General features: G+C 38.8%; 1 protein-coding gene across 1 annotated transcript; it reads right to left on the bottom strand.

The window, feature by feature from the left end:
* Positions 1–5189: 5189 nt before the first annotated feature.
* LOC114319731 (putative cinnamyl alcohol dehydrogenase 1) lies at positions 5190–9221 on the bottom strand. Its single transcript, XM_028266787.2, has 6 exons — positions 8917–9221; positions 8242–8355; positions 6887–7117; positions 6021–6306; positions 5750–5900; positions 5190–5623 (listed from the first exon to the last, which is right to left on the bottom strand). Exons 1-6 carry the CDS (start codon positions 9006–9008, stop codon positions 5412–5414), a joined length of 1086 nt encoding a protein of 361 aa, XP_028122588.2. The 5' UTR covers positions 9009–9221; the 3' UTR covers positions 5190–5411.
* Positions 9222–12055: the final 2834 nt, after the last annotated feature.

Below are 12055 nucleotides of genomic sequence, written 5' to 3'. Positions count from 1 at the left end.
GAGCCGGTTCTGAGTGGCACTGGCATACGCCTGCATATAGTGCGGTATGAAGGCAGCAGGTGGATTTATGAACATGTCAGCATCCTGACCAAGGCCAACTTTCTCCACGGCAACTTTCCAGCCGCACTGGAAAAAGATGTCCTTGGTCGCCTACACTTGCCGTTCATATGTTTTTTCGCCTTGAGCGTAGCCCCTGTCCTCGGCGTCATCCACAGCCTTGTCTTTCTCTGCTTTGTGCGCATCGCGCAGTTTCCTCAGCTCGACGAGGTACCTGGCCTTTGCCGACTTCACGGCCCGTTGTTTGTCCGCGTCAGCTCGGTCGACTTTTTGACTCAGGATATCTCGCTCCGCCGCAATTGCCTCTTGCGCGGCCTTGAGTTTGGCTATCTCAGCCTTTTGGGCCTTGTTCTCCGCAATGGCGTCGCGCAGACTCTGCCGCACGGGGATCATGCACTCGTGGGCAAGATAGTTCTTCTGCGCGGCCTGCAAGCAAATGCAAGATTGTCAGTATTCCGGAAACCGAGCAATAACCGAACAATAACTTGAAAAAAAAAGAGACTGACGACTTACCAAAACTATGGATTTTGCCGCCGAGCGAAGGACCTTTAGGTCAGAAAGCTCGTCATGTTTTTTCATGTCGGTAGGCAAGATCAACCCCTTGGTCATGTTAAAACCAAGCGAGTGGTCCTTGTCGACGTAGACCGAGTCGGCGGCAGTGACAGCCCGGCCCTGGTATTTGTACTCAGGTGCCCAGACCGGGGGGTAGCTGGGCTCTAGGATGGCCCTGGTAGTTGTTGATCGGTCTGATCACCCAGCTCGGTTGAGGCGTGTTCGGCCGAGTCTTCATCAACCAATTGTTGGCCTGATTGGTCCTTTCTCTGCCTCTTCTTTGATCGGCCAGCCGCCTGCTCGCTGGCCAATGCCAGCACAGCTCCTTCTGTTTGCCCGGCTGGGGTGGAGGATGTTCCCCCGGTTGCCTCAAGTGGTTGGGACCCGCCTTCCTCTCTGGTGATCATGGACTTGATTGCCCGGATCTTCGTCATTTCTTGCTCGGCGGTGAAAGGAACAAGTCTGATCGGTGGTAGGTTTGGATCTGGTTCTGGGGATGGCGCACGTAGAAAGTCGGTAACCCGGCTCTTGCACGGTGCAGTGTAGTGGTAGGTCTTTTCGAAGCCGAGGAGTTTCGATGACTCCCGTTCCTCGGCCGGATGGCGCAACAAGGTTCCGATGGCCTCCTGATTAGCGCGGTAGTAATCTGCTGCTAAGTGCTTATCTGCAAAAGAAGACGAGTGTTAGACCGATGAAAAATAAAAAATAAAAAAAATATGCAGAAAGAATATAGTGCGGTCAGCCGGACTACTCACCAGCACTGCCAAAATCTTTCCTAATATACCATCCCGGTACGGGTGCCTCGGTGTCTTCATATCGACCGGACACCCACAAGAAGTCATCGTCATTGGCCTCTTTGTCCGGGTTGCCCTCGATGAGTTTTGCTCGGCCCTTCTTCACTTTGAGGTACCAACAAAACCCACCTTTATTCTTACTGAGGCTATATTGGTGGAAAATTTCAGCCAGACCGAGATTGAGACCGAGCCTCCGGTTTAGCTCGGCGACCCCATTTATTATCTTGTACGTATTGTTGGAGACTTGGGTCGGGCAAAGCCTTGTCTGCCTCAAAAATTCGCAGATCAAGGGTTGGACCGGGAAGCGAAGTCCACCTTCAACTATTGAAACTACCGTGAACGGGCACCGGTCTAGATCTCCCCAAGGGGTGTCTCCCTTTTTGGTGAGCTCTAAGACGACGTCGTCAGGAATGTTGTACTCCCTACGAAACTCCGCCATCGCACCGGGCGAGCTAACCATATATCGGTACTTCCCCATCTATCTCGGTCTTATTGGGTTTTGTATCTCGGTCTAAAATGTTGGTATTTTTGCTCGGTCTTTGAGCTCCACCAGTGATAGTGCTCTCCTGGTCGGTCCTAGTTTGTTCTGCATTGTTAAGAAATAATCCCAAGGGTTAGCACGACATAAATTGCACGGCTCCTATTGGAAATTGCTCAGTGAAAGGATTTTTGGGTATCTGGCCACTCTAACTCCTACCTCTGCTAAACGACATGGCTGATTTAGCCTTCCTGATTTGGTTCTCGTTTCGGCTCGGTAGAGGCAGGTTTTAGCTTGATTCAAATCTATTGACGGATCTAATCAAGCTTTTAGCCCGGTCAAGGCACCAAGTAAAGATTTCAGGCTTTCAGCCCGGTTCAATCTATTTACCGACCTAATTGTGTTCGGCTCGGTTGCGGCCTCAGCGAGAGGCCACAAACAGTTTTTGCTCGGCTATAGCTCTACCTACGGATCTAAATGAGCATTTAGCTCGGTTCAGTCCAGATCCGAACTGTTCATATCAAGTTCAGAGGTTTGGCTTTGAGGCTTGGTGAATCAAGGGGCACGAAGGCCCCCTCCACTCCACCAGCTCCAGTTTTTCTAAGGTGTGGCATTATTGGGACTAAAAAGGAAGAGCCTTAAAGGTCCCAAGCAGAGGACACGGAGCACAGTGGCACGAAAATGAAGAACAGGTACAACAAATTCGAGAAATGAAAACAGAAAATGCGAGGAAGGGTAATGGAACTTACTAGTGGCAGATGCGAGGGTGGATGCAACCTCGAGAGCCTGATTGTAGCTTGCGGAAGGAACTGAAATGGAGGGTGAAGCACAAAGACAGTAATGGCAGAAGAGGTTAGAGGATTCTGGGAGCTAGGGCTTTCGGCTCAAGAAGAAGGACAGTGAAGAGTTTGAATGACTCTTGGGTTGTGCATAAAGAGGGGGGGAAAAGGCCAAAACGGCTGCGCCGTTTGAATTCCAGCGTGTGCAAGACAGCTGGTTGTACGGTCCAATGGCGTGAGGCCACGTGGCACTGAGAACGCGACTGTCAGTACGATTGTACGACCATTGATAAGACTGCTGAAGTAATTTCCGATCAAATGGGATTGCTCGGCGACGCCGTTTGACCCCAATCATGCTCGGTTCACAAATGATGCAATCATGCTCAGCTCAGAAATAGTGCAAATCACGGACCGTTAGCTCGGTCACTGGGGTACCCCAATCACGATTAGCTCGGATGGGATTAAGGGGCAATTGAGAGGAGAGATTTGCACCGTTAGTACAGCCGAGCTACGATAGTGCCGGTCGTGACAAACTTCACGGTGCTGCACTATTTCCTCTACTGAGACGGCCGGTGGATCTGTTTTGATCAGTCAAGGAGATCAGCAGACCAGGCGTGAACTACGCCCGGCCGAGCTGTGACTTATAGACATTTGGCAGGGCACGCAGTCGAGTGGCGAGACCGGGCTACAAGTAGCTCGGGCTAAACCGAGGATGAGGCGAAGGCCGGCATGCCTTTGAACGGTTAGCCGAGATGGACAGATTCCAGATAACCTCGGATGAAGGTAGAACGGATGGAGGCCGGCATGCCTCGGAACTGGTAAGCCACAATAAACCGGTCAATATTAGCCCGGTCATGAGCATCACCCCTTGGCCCCTTTGCCAAAGGGGCAGGCCGGCGACACATAGCTCGGTTGCGTACATGTGGTGACAGTTCTCCACAAGGGATAGGCCGGTCGTGGTACTCCGGTTAGATGTGCCACCTGGGCCAATGGCGTGAGGGAGAGGACATCTGCTCTACGCACGCATCAATACCGTTGGACAGTTCTGCGTGTACTGGTGGGAGGACTAAGCCTTTACACGCGTAAGGTGGTGAGAGGCGAGCACTGTCACCTGTCCAGGGAAGGACAACAGAGGTAGTGCGCGCACAATCTTGAGGCTGCATGGCCAGCCTAGAAATAGAAGGAAAGAGGAACGTTAGAGGTATGCAAAATTCACTCTATCACTAACACTCTCTCTCTCTCTCTGGGATAGCCTTCTTCTTCCTCCTGTGGTCTGACTTGATCGTCGGAGGGTCTATCCGGCACACCACCGCCGGGCAGCTCACCATTTCTGTGTTGCAGGGATAGACGCCGTCACGAGAAGCTTGACGTCCAAGGAGTACGGAAAGCAGAGGATATTTCGCCCCCGTACAAAAATATATACCTTTAAAAATTGTGATTAATTTGTATTATTTTTGTAAGGGTTAATTACATAAAGATGCTTTCGACTATTAGTGAATGGAAAAAAGGCTGCGACACCAATTGGTGAAGAAATTGATTAGGTATTTATTTGGAGTTCTATTTATTTTAGGTAACTTGGGAAATTTTTTATCTAAAAAAAATATATAATTCAATTTTGATAATTTTTGGATGATCTATCACATGATTTTTTTATTTTTTTATATATGATCAAATTGTTCCACAATTATATTACACAATTATTTGCATAAAAAAAAGTTTTAAAAATCTAACTAAAATATGAAAATTTTAATAAAGACAAAAAAGAAAAAAGAAAAAAGAAAAAAAAGAAGGTGGCTTTTTTCATAAATCTCTCTTCCTCTACTTATATTCCACTTAGTCCAAATTATTTTCTTATATTCCAAAAAATCGTATAGGTAACATAGTTACAATACCCCCAATAATAATAGGGTGTGCACATTTACGTTTACATTGACAGTGTAAATGTTACATGATGTGAACATTCACATTGTCAGTGTAAACATTCACCCTATCAAATTTATTTATTGTGAATGTTTACATTACCAAGTTGGTAAGAGTTGAAAAAATATTTGCAAGATTAAAATTATCCATAAAATATCTTAAATATGATAATTATGATTTAGTAGATCAAATATCAAAAACAATAAGACTTATTAAAATATAAGAATATCTTATGTATAATTGGAATACAAGTATTTTAAGAGGATTTTCTAATAAGTTCTCGACAAAAGAATGAAATAAAAAAAAATCAAAAATCAAAAAATCAAAAATATTTTTCATAAATAAAATCAAACATAATTTTTGTTGTGAAACAATTTGATCGTTCAAATAAATTAATTAAAAAAATAAAAATTAGCTGATGGATATTTGAAAAATTGCCAAAATTAAATTTTATTTACCATCTAAAAAAAATTTAGAGAAATATTTAATTAAAAATATAAACAAGTTGTCTAAAATAACTAGAATACCAAATATAAGATTATTTGTATAATCTTTTAACCAATAAGATGTCACATTACTTGAATTGTAGAAACTCCTACAGTCAAGGGCTCACTTAATTGATATTTTTCATATATCTTTCCTTCAAATCCTTCCCTCTGCAATTTTTTTTTATCATAAATCCATAATCTACAAATTCATAATCCAAACATGACTTAAAAACACAAATATGTAGTACCACAACACATCAAGAAGAACATCACTTCTCTCACCCTTTATTTAATCCTCTACTCACTTCTATCTTCACTAATATCACAACTATTGATTTTTTTTTTATTTTCCTTCGTTTCGTTTCAAAGAGTTCTCTATATCAATAACAAACCGGTACTTCACGTCCCCCCTTATCATCCGCTCTAAAGCTTCATTTATATAATCAATAGGAATCAGTTCAACCTCTGGGTATATCTTCTGAGTTGCACAAAAATCCAACATTTCTTGCGTCTCTTTTGTTCCCCCTGTCGCGCTACCGGATATTGTTTTCATACCTGCCAGAGAATCATTTTTATGTTTGAATTCTCATTGGCAGATAGTTACTTTTCTTAGAAAATCACAATGCCTACTATTTTCTCTTGTTTTCAATTTTTCAAAAACTATGTGATGAAAATACATACCCATTATCAGACTTATAGGATTGACCTTGATTTCACTTGGGAAACCAACCAGGACGAAGGAGCCACTGGTTTTCAACAGTGACATGTACTGATCAATCGGGTGATCCCCCGATGCTGAGTCGATAATAAAGTTGAGTGAATTAGTCATGGCCTGCATGAAATTAAAATGATGATTGTCAATTTATGGAAACTTCCATCGCTATAATTCTAAGCTGTGAGCTTGTGTGACAAACAAAACATATCATGGAGGAGAAATGCTCATGGCCTTTACCTTCATCTGTTCTTCGTCAGACGAGATCACAAAACTATCTGCACCAAGCTTGTTCAGGGCTTCGTCTTTCTTAGATATACTGGTGCTAAAAACTGTAACACTCAATCCAAAAGCCTTCCCAAACTTCACTGCCAAGTGACCGAGGCCACCTAGACCGATCACCCCAAGAGATTTACCGGGCTGGTTCATTTTATGGCGAATCATGGGACTATAAACGGTTATTCCTGCACATAGCAGTGGTGCTGCTAAGGCCAACGGTAAGTCATTAGGTATCCTAAAGCAGTACCTGTAATTTTACAAGCATCAACACAAGCATAATGTTTAGTCCAACGGTAAATAATTCGCTCAAATTTTTTTTTTGGTTGTATTTGTTTATTTTGAAATCATAAAAGAGAAGAAGGGCACATTCACATTAACTGCCTTGTTTGGCAACAATGCCATCCATAAGGAGGCAAGTAGATGCTAGCTCAATCATCATTCCGACATGCACTTTTTATTGGATTGAATAAAAATAGAGAATGAGCAGACAGATCAAGGGGTACCGTAAACCTGTTGGATGAGGCATTAATTCTTTTACCAAGCATATATGATGCCCAAATTTAAATCTCACAGTGAGAGGCAGCTAAACCATAAGGTAACTCAAGAGCCACCAAAAAAAGCCCACACAAAAAGAAATCTTTAGGTCGAAGGCCACGATTGTCCAAAAATCCCAGGGCCTAAGACCTTAGTTTATGTCTAGTACGGCCTCTCAATATTCCTTGGGCCGGTACCACTATGCTATGCAACTTTCTCATTTTTTCTATTTCTCTCTACAAATTGTTAAAAAAGGAAGGAAGAAAAAAAAGAAAAGAAAAAGAAAAGCTTACCTTTCATGAACAACAATGTAACTAGAATATCCACCCCTTGTGACCGTACCATCGGCATCAATACAGTTGAAAGTATAGACAGCCCCCTTGGAGCAGTAGATCTCCATATCCATACCACAATACTCACAATCTCTGCATGAATTGACATAAGTTCCCACTCCAACATGGTCTCCAACTTTGAAGTGATGAACATTGGAACCAACCTCTTTAACAATTCCAACAATCTCATGTCTTTTTTGTTTTTTTGAAAATAAAAAAAACGAGTTACATATACATCAATTCATGAGACGTGTAAAAAATGACCCTCTGTCTATGAAGCACGGATACTTCAAAAAGGGTGACGTATCCGTATCGGATACTTATCGGATACCGATACTCCTCGGATACTCGCGGATACGTATCAGATACTTCTTAAAAGTATCGGATACTTCTTAATTAATTTTTTATTAATTTTGAAGTATCAGATACTTAATTTTGAAGTATCGGATACTCGAAATTACATATTACTTATAATATTTTGTTTAGTTTTTTCATAAGAGGAATATAGTGAAAGTTAAAGTAATAGAATTTGTCAAATTGATGTATCCTTGTTGTCTCTCTCACTTCTCTCTCGCTTTCTCACTCTCTCACGTTTCTTCTCTCTGCTCTCATTCTTTTTTTGGTGTTGGCATGTAAGGATGATGTTTAATTTGCATTTGCATTTGCTTTTGCTTTTAGTTTTGGATGTTTTATGAATGTTTGAGCACTTTTAGGTTAATAGGAATCCCTCTCTTTATTTATTAATTTACTTTAAGTTTTATTTTCATGCATATTACATTATTAAAATTATAAAAAAAAAAAAAAATTATGAATGTATCTCCGTTGTACCCATATCATACTTTTTCAAATTTTGACATATCGCCATATCCACATCCCCATATCACCATATTCGTATCCGTACTTCCTAGGCTATCATTGATGACTTAAAAAAGTATATTTGCTGATATTTTTATTTAAGAATGATTTTTTGGCTTTGGCTTTGGCTGTAGCTAAGCTCTTGTGATATTCACTGATGAAGGGGAACAAGTTGAAACTATTGACTTTGAAGACTCTTAGTTTTGTAGGAATCTTTCTTCTTTATCAAGTTGTCTTTTGGTTTAAGTTTTATTTTTATGCATACTGCATTACTAAAAATTGTTAAAATAATATTTTTTACGAACGTATCCCGCCGTATCCATATCCATATCCTAGTTTTTCAAATTTTGTCGTATCGCCGTATCGTATCGTATCCATATCCGTATCCCGTATCCGTATCCGTGCTTCCTAGCCCTCTGTAGATATATAATCTGAAATGAGAGAGAGAATGAAGCACATACCCTGGCACTAAGGGGTACTTTGAGTCTCCATGTTTATTCTTGGTCCATATAACATCAGCATAACACACTCCGCAATGGGTAATTTTTAGGGAAACATCATCACTTCCAACAACCCTGCATTGTTTTCATGTTAAAAAACCAGTAAATATACACATACATCTATATATATGTATATCATGAAAGTAGAAAGGAAAACTTATTTCTCAAGTTGTCACCTGATGATTTTTTACCAATGAAAAACAAGGACCTGGATCCCCTCCAGTCCTTAATCCGGACTGAAGCACGCTGTTCTGCCCGTGGGGTCTATAGTGTGGTCACGTTTTGATAATCCGAACAGCCGTTCATTTTGTTGGACACCTCATGTATATCAATCACAAAAAAATTCCAGCCACTTGGGGTTGGAATTCCCATTTCCAAAAGAGTAAAGAAAAGAAAAGAAAAGAAAATTCAAACAGAAAACTGGGCAGTAGATTTGGTACTGTGTGAAGGGATGAACATTTATGGCTTCAACACTGCAAATAAATTATAATTAAGCAACGACGAGATCGATGAAAGATTGATGTGTGGTTTCAATTCTCTACATTAATTTCAATTTCCAATAATCAACATAAGTGCACACAAGTGTATATACATATAAATATATGTAAGAACATGTATGCGCATATAGATACATACCTGCGGCCAAATTTGTAAGGAGAGAGCAATCCAGATGGATCTCTTGCAGCCCATCCATGGCAGTCCTCCTTCATCTCTCCTCCTGAACTCATTGCTATCTCTCCTCTCTCTCTCTCTCTCTCTCTGCTTTTTATCTTTCTCCCTCAATCTCGCTTGATATATAGGGAAAATTTTAACATAGATTCCTTTAGATAATTATTAACAATTACTGTTAACCACTTTAAGATAAGTATTAACCATTACTGTTAACCACTTTGAATTGGAAGAACGCTAGTTAGGAAAAAGTAGAACAATTATTGTTAAGCATTTAGAGGCGTTTGGGAAGAAGGTTTTTAGTTTTTTTTAGTTAAAATAGTATTAAAAGATAAAATAGGTTAAAAGAGTTAATAAGATAAAATATCATATCAAATTTATAATTATTTTACTTTTTCTCTTATAAATATCACATCCAACTATAAAAAAATCTAACTATCTTTTTAAAAATAAAAATTTTAACTTTTTAAAATAGTCAAAAACTAAAATAGTCTATTAAAATAGCAACTTTCCAAACACCCATTTTGAATTGGGAAAATTCAAAATTTGTTAAATCTACGCCAATTCAAAACTCGAAGTTGACTATTTTAACTTCTTGTCAAAATAATTATTAACATAATTAAAGTAATTTATAATAATCATAACTTTTTAGTACATTTTTAAATTTTTTTTTGGTAATATATACACTCACAGTGATGACCACTTTATATATTAGTAAGGATAATTTACAAATACGTTATTTGAGATTTGATTAAAATACAAATTGGCTCTTGTAATTTTAAAAATTACATTTCACCTCCTAAAATTTCTAATTTCATAACAAATCGATCATTTTATTAATAAATCATCAGATCAATTAACAGTTTTTAACGATTTTAGAAATATATTTTAATTAATAATTGGGTAAACTACCAATAAGTCCTAATAGTTGGACTTAATTCTTATCAAATCCTATTAAAAATAAGTTTTGGTAAAATTGTCGTTAAAAATAATTTTGTTGCAACAATTTTTTATACATGTCGCTAAAAATTGATAATTAGTGACTTTTTTTGTCATGATTTTTATAAATTGTCACTAAAACTTACAATTAGTGACTTTTTTTATGACAAATTTTTTCTATAAGACCTATTAGATAATAAGTCTACTTATTAGGACCTATAAGTAAATACCCTTAATAATTTAGATAATTTTATTATTATATAGGAGAGCAATTATGACTTTATTTTTTTAGTTAATTCTGTTAAATAAAAAATTTTATCAAAGAGTAATTGTAATTTTCTAAACCACATAAGACAATCTGTACTTTAAGTAAATTTCGGGGAGTGTATTTATAATTTACCCTATTAGTTTATATATTTATATATATATATATACATATATATGGAATTAGATACTCTCTAATTGGAATATGTAATTAGACGGTTTAGTCTAGTCAACTATGACCTCATTTCAGGTCCGTCTTAATATTCCAAATTATTCATTTTGTAGATCGTTAATTCTTTTTAGAAAAATATGATCCGATCAAATGGCTCAATGTGCGATCGATTTAATTTTTGATATGCATTATACCCTTAAAATAACCTACAAAATAAATGATTTTAATTATATACAAGCTCACTTTTTATATTATGAAAAATTAGTCTAGGATCCCTCCCCCACTTTTCGTAATGGAAGAGATCCACAAAATTATTTTTTGATGTCTAACATCCCTAAACATATATCAGAGAAATTTGACTCAAAAATTGTAGTTCTTCCCTGTCTTTTTTCGCTCTTGCCGTTGGCGGTGCCAACATCGAGTTCGTTGTCGCCAACAATCCTTCGTCGGAGCAAGGGTTTCAGCTTCCGGCTAACCTCGGCGATTACTTCGTCGGCCCAGGGCTCGAGCAATTGATTTAGCAATTGGCTGAGAACGATCCAAATCGATACGGAACACTGCCGGCTTCGAAGTCTGCTGTGAATGTGCTTCGGACCATTACTGTTGATAATGGATTGTTGAGTTCTGAATTGGCTCTGTGTGCTATGTGTAAAGATGATTTTGAGCGTGGTATGGATGTTAAGCAATTGCCTTGTAAACATGTGTTACCATTCTGATTGCATTGGTAGTGAAGATGGTAACAACAGTAGCGACAATGGTGGAGGATCAAACCCACGGCAGAGAAATTTGAAATTTCTCTAGAGAGGCCATGAAAGGCTAAGGAGGCCAAATTTCTCTGCACTAATTTTCTCTGGACCAATTTTCTCTGAACCAATTTTCTCTGGATCAACTTGAGGGACCTTAGACATTATGAAAATATTAAATATCTTTTATGCTATAAAATGTTAATACAAGGGACCTTAAAAAAAAACCCCTTTTATATTATACTTGATTATACTTGTGTGCACTATCGTATACTTAATATATTCTTTTTAATCGATAAGAAAGTAATTATAAGTGTGAGAAATATTATATAATCAATGGACAAATAAACTACTAACTCACAATAGTTAAAAAGTCAACTAAATTTAAACTCAACAACCACTCTCCACTACTACTTACATTCAATCGATAGGAGAATAAGAACAAATATGAGATATATTATAACATCAATGAACAAATAAACAAGTTCCAGAAGTGGAGTCAGTAGGGAGGAGAGAGAGGTAATTTTCAATATGACCGTTGGAGAAAGCTCTGGAGAGTTGCAACGCATATCGGAGGAACAAGATCATCTGGATCGGAGTAACAAAAAGGTAAAAGAGCCAGCCTTAGAAGGCACGACTTCGGTTGAGGGGCATGGTCATGGGGTAGATGCCCAAATGCATGAGGTCCCGATGGACCAAAATGCAACAACGAGCCAATCTGTTTCTGTGAATGGAAAGCTAAATAATAAGATCAAAGAGAAATCATTCAAACAAGTGCTCTTGCGATCTAGATTCAATGAGAATGAGAAGGAGAAAAGCTTTGTTTATGATGCGGAGCACCTCACATCGGATGAGGAAATGGACGATGAGGGTGAATCAGAGGGAGGTATGGAAATCATTGGCAATGGGTCCAACCCCACAGTCAAAATCCCTTCTGGTTTGCTAAAGAAGGTCAGAGAACCCTGGAAAAAATGCCTTATTGTGCAAT

This window comes from Camellia sinensis, chromosome 3 (assembly GCF_055761805.1).
Source record: "Camellia sinensis isolate YWXY chromosome 3, ASM5576180v1, whole genome shotgun sequence".
NCBI classification, from domain to species: domain Eukaryota; kingdom Viridiplantae; phylum Streptophyta; class Magnoliopsida; order Ericales; family Theaceae; genus Camellia; species Camellia sinensis.
This window is presented reverse-complemented; position numbering and strand designations above follow the sequence as displayed.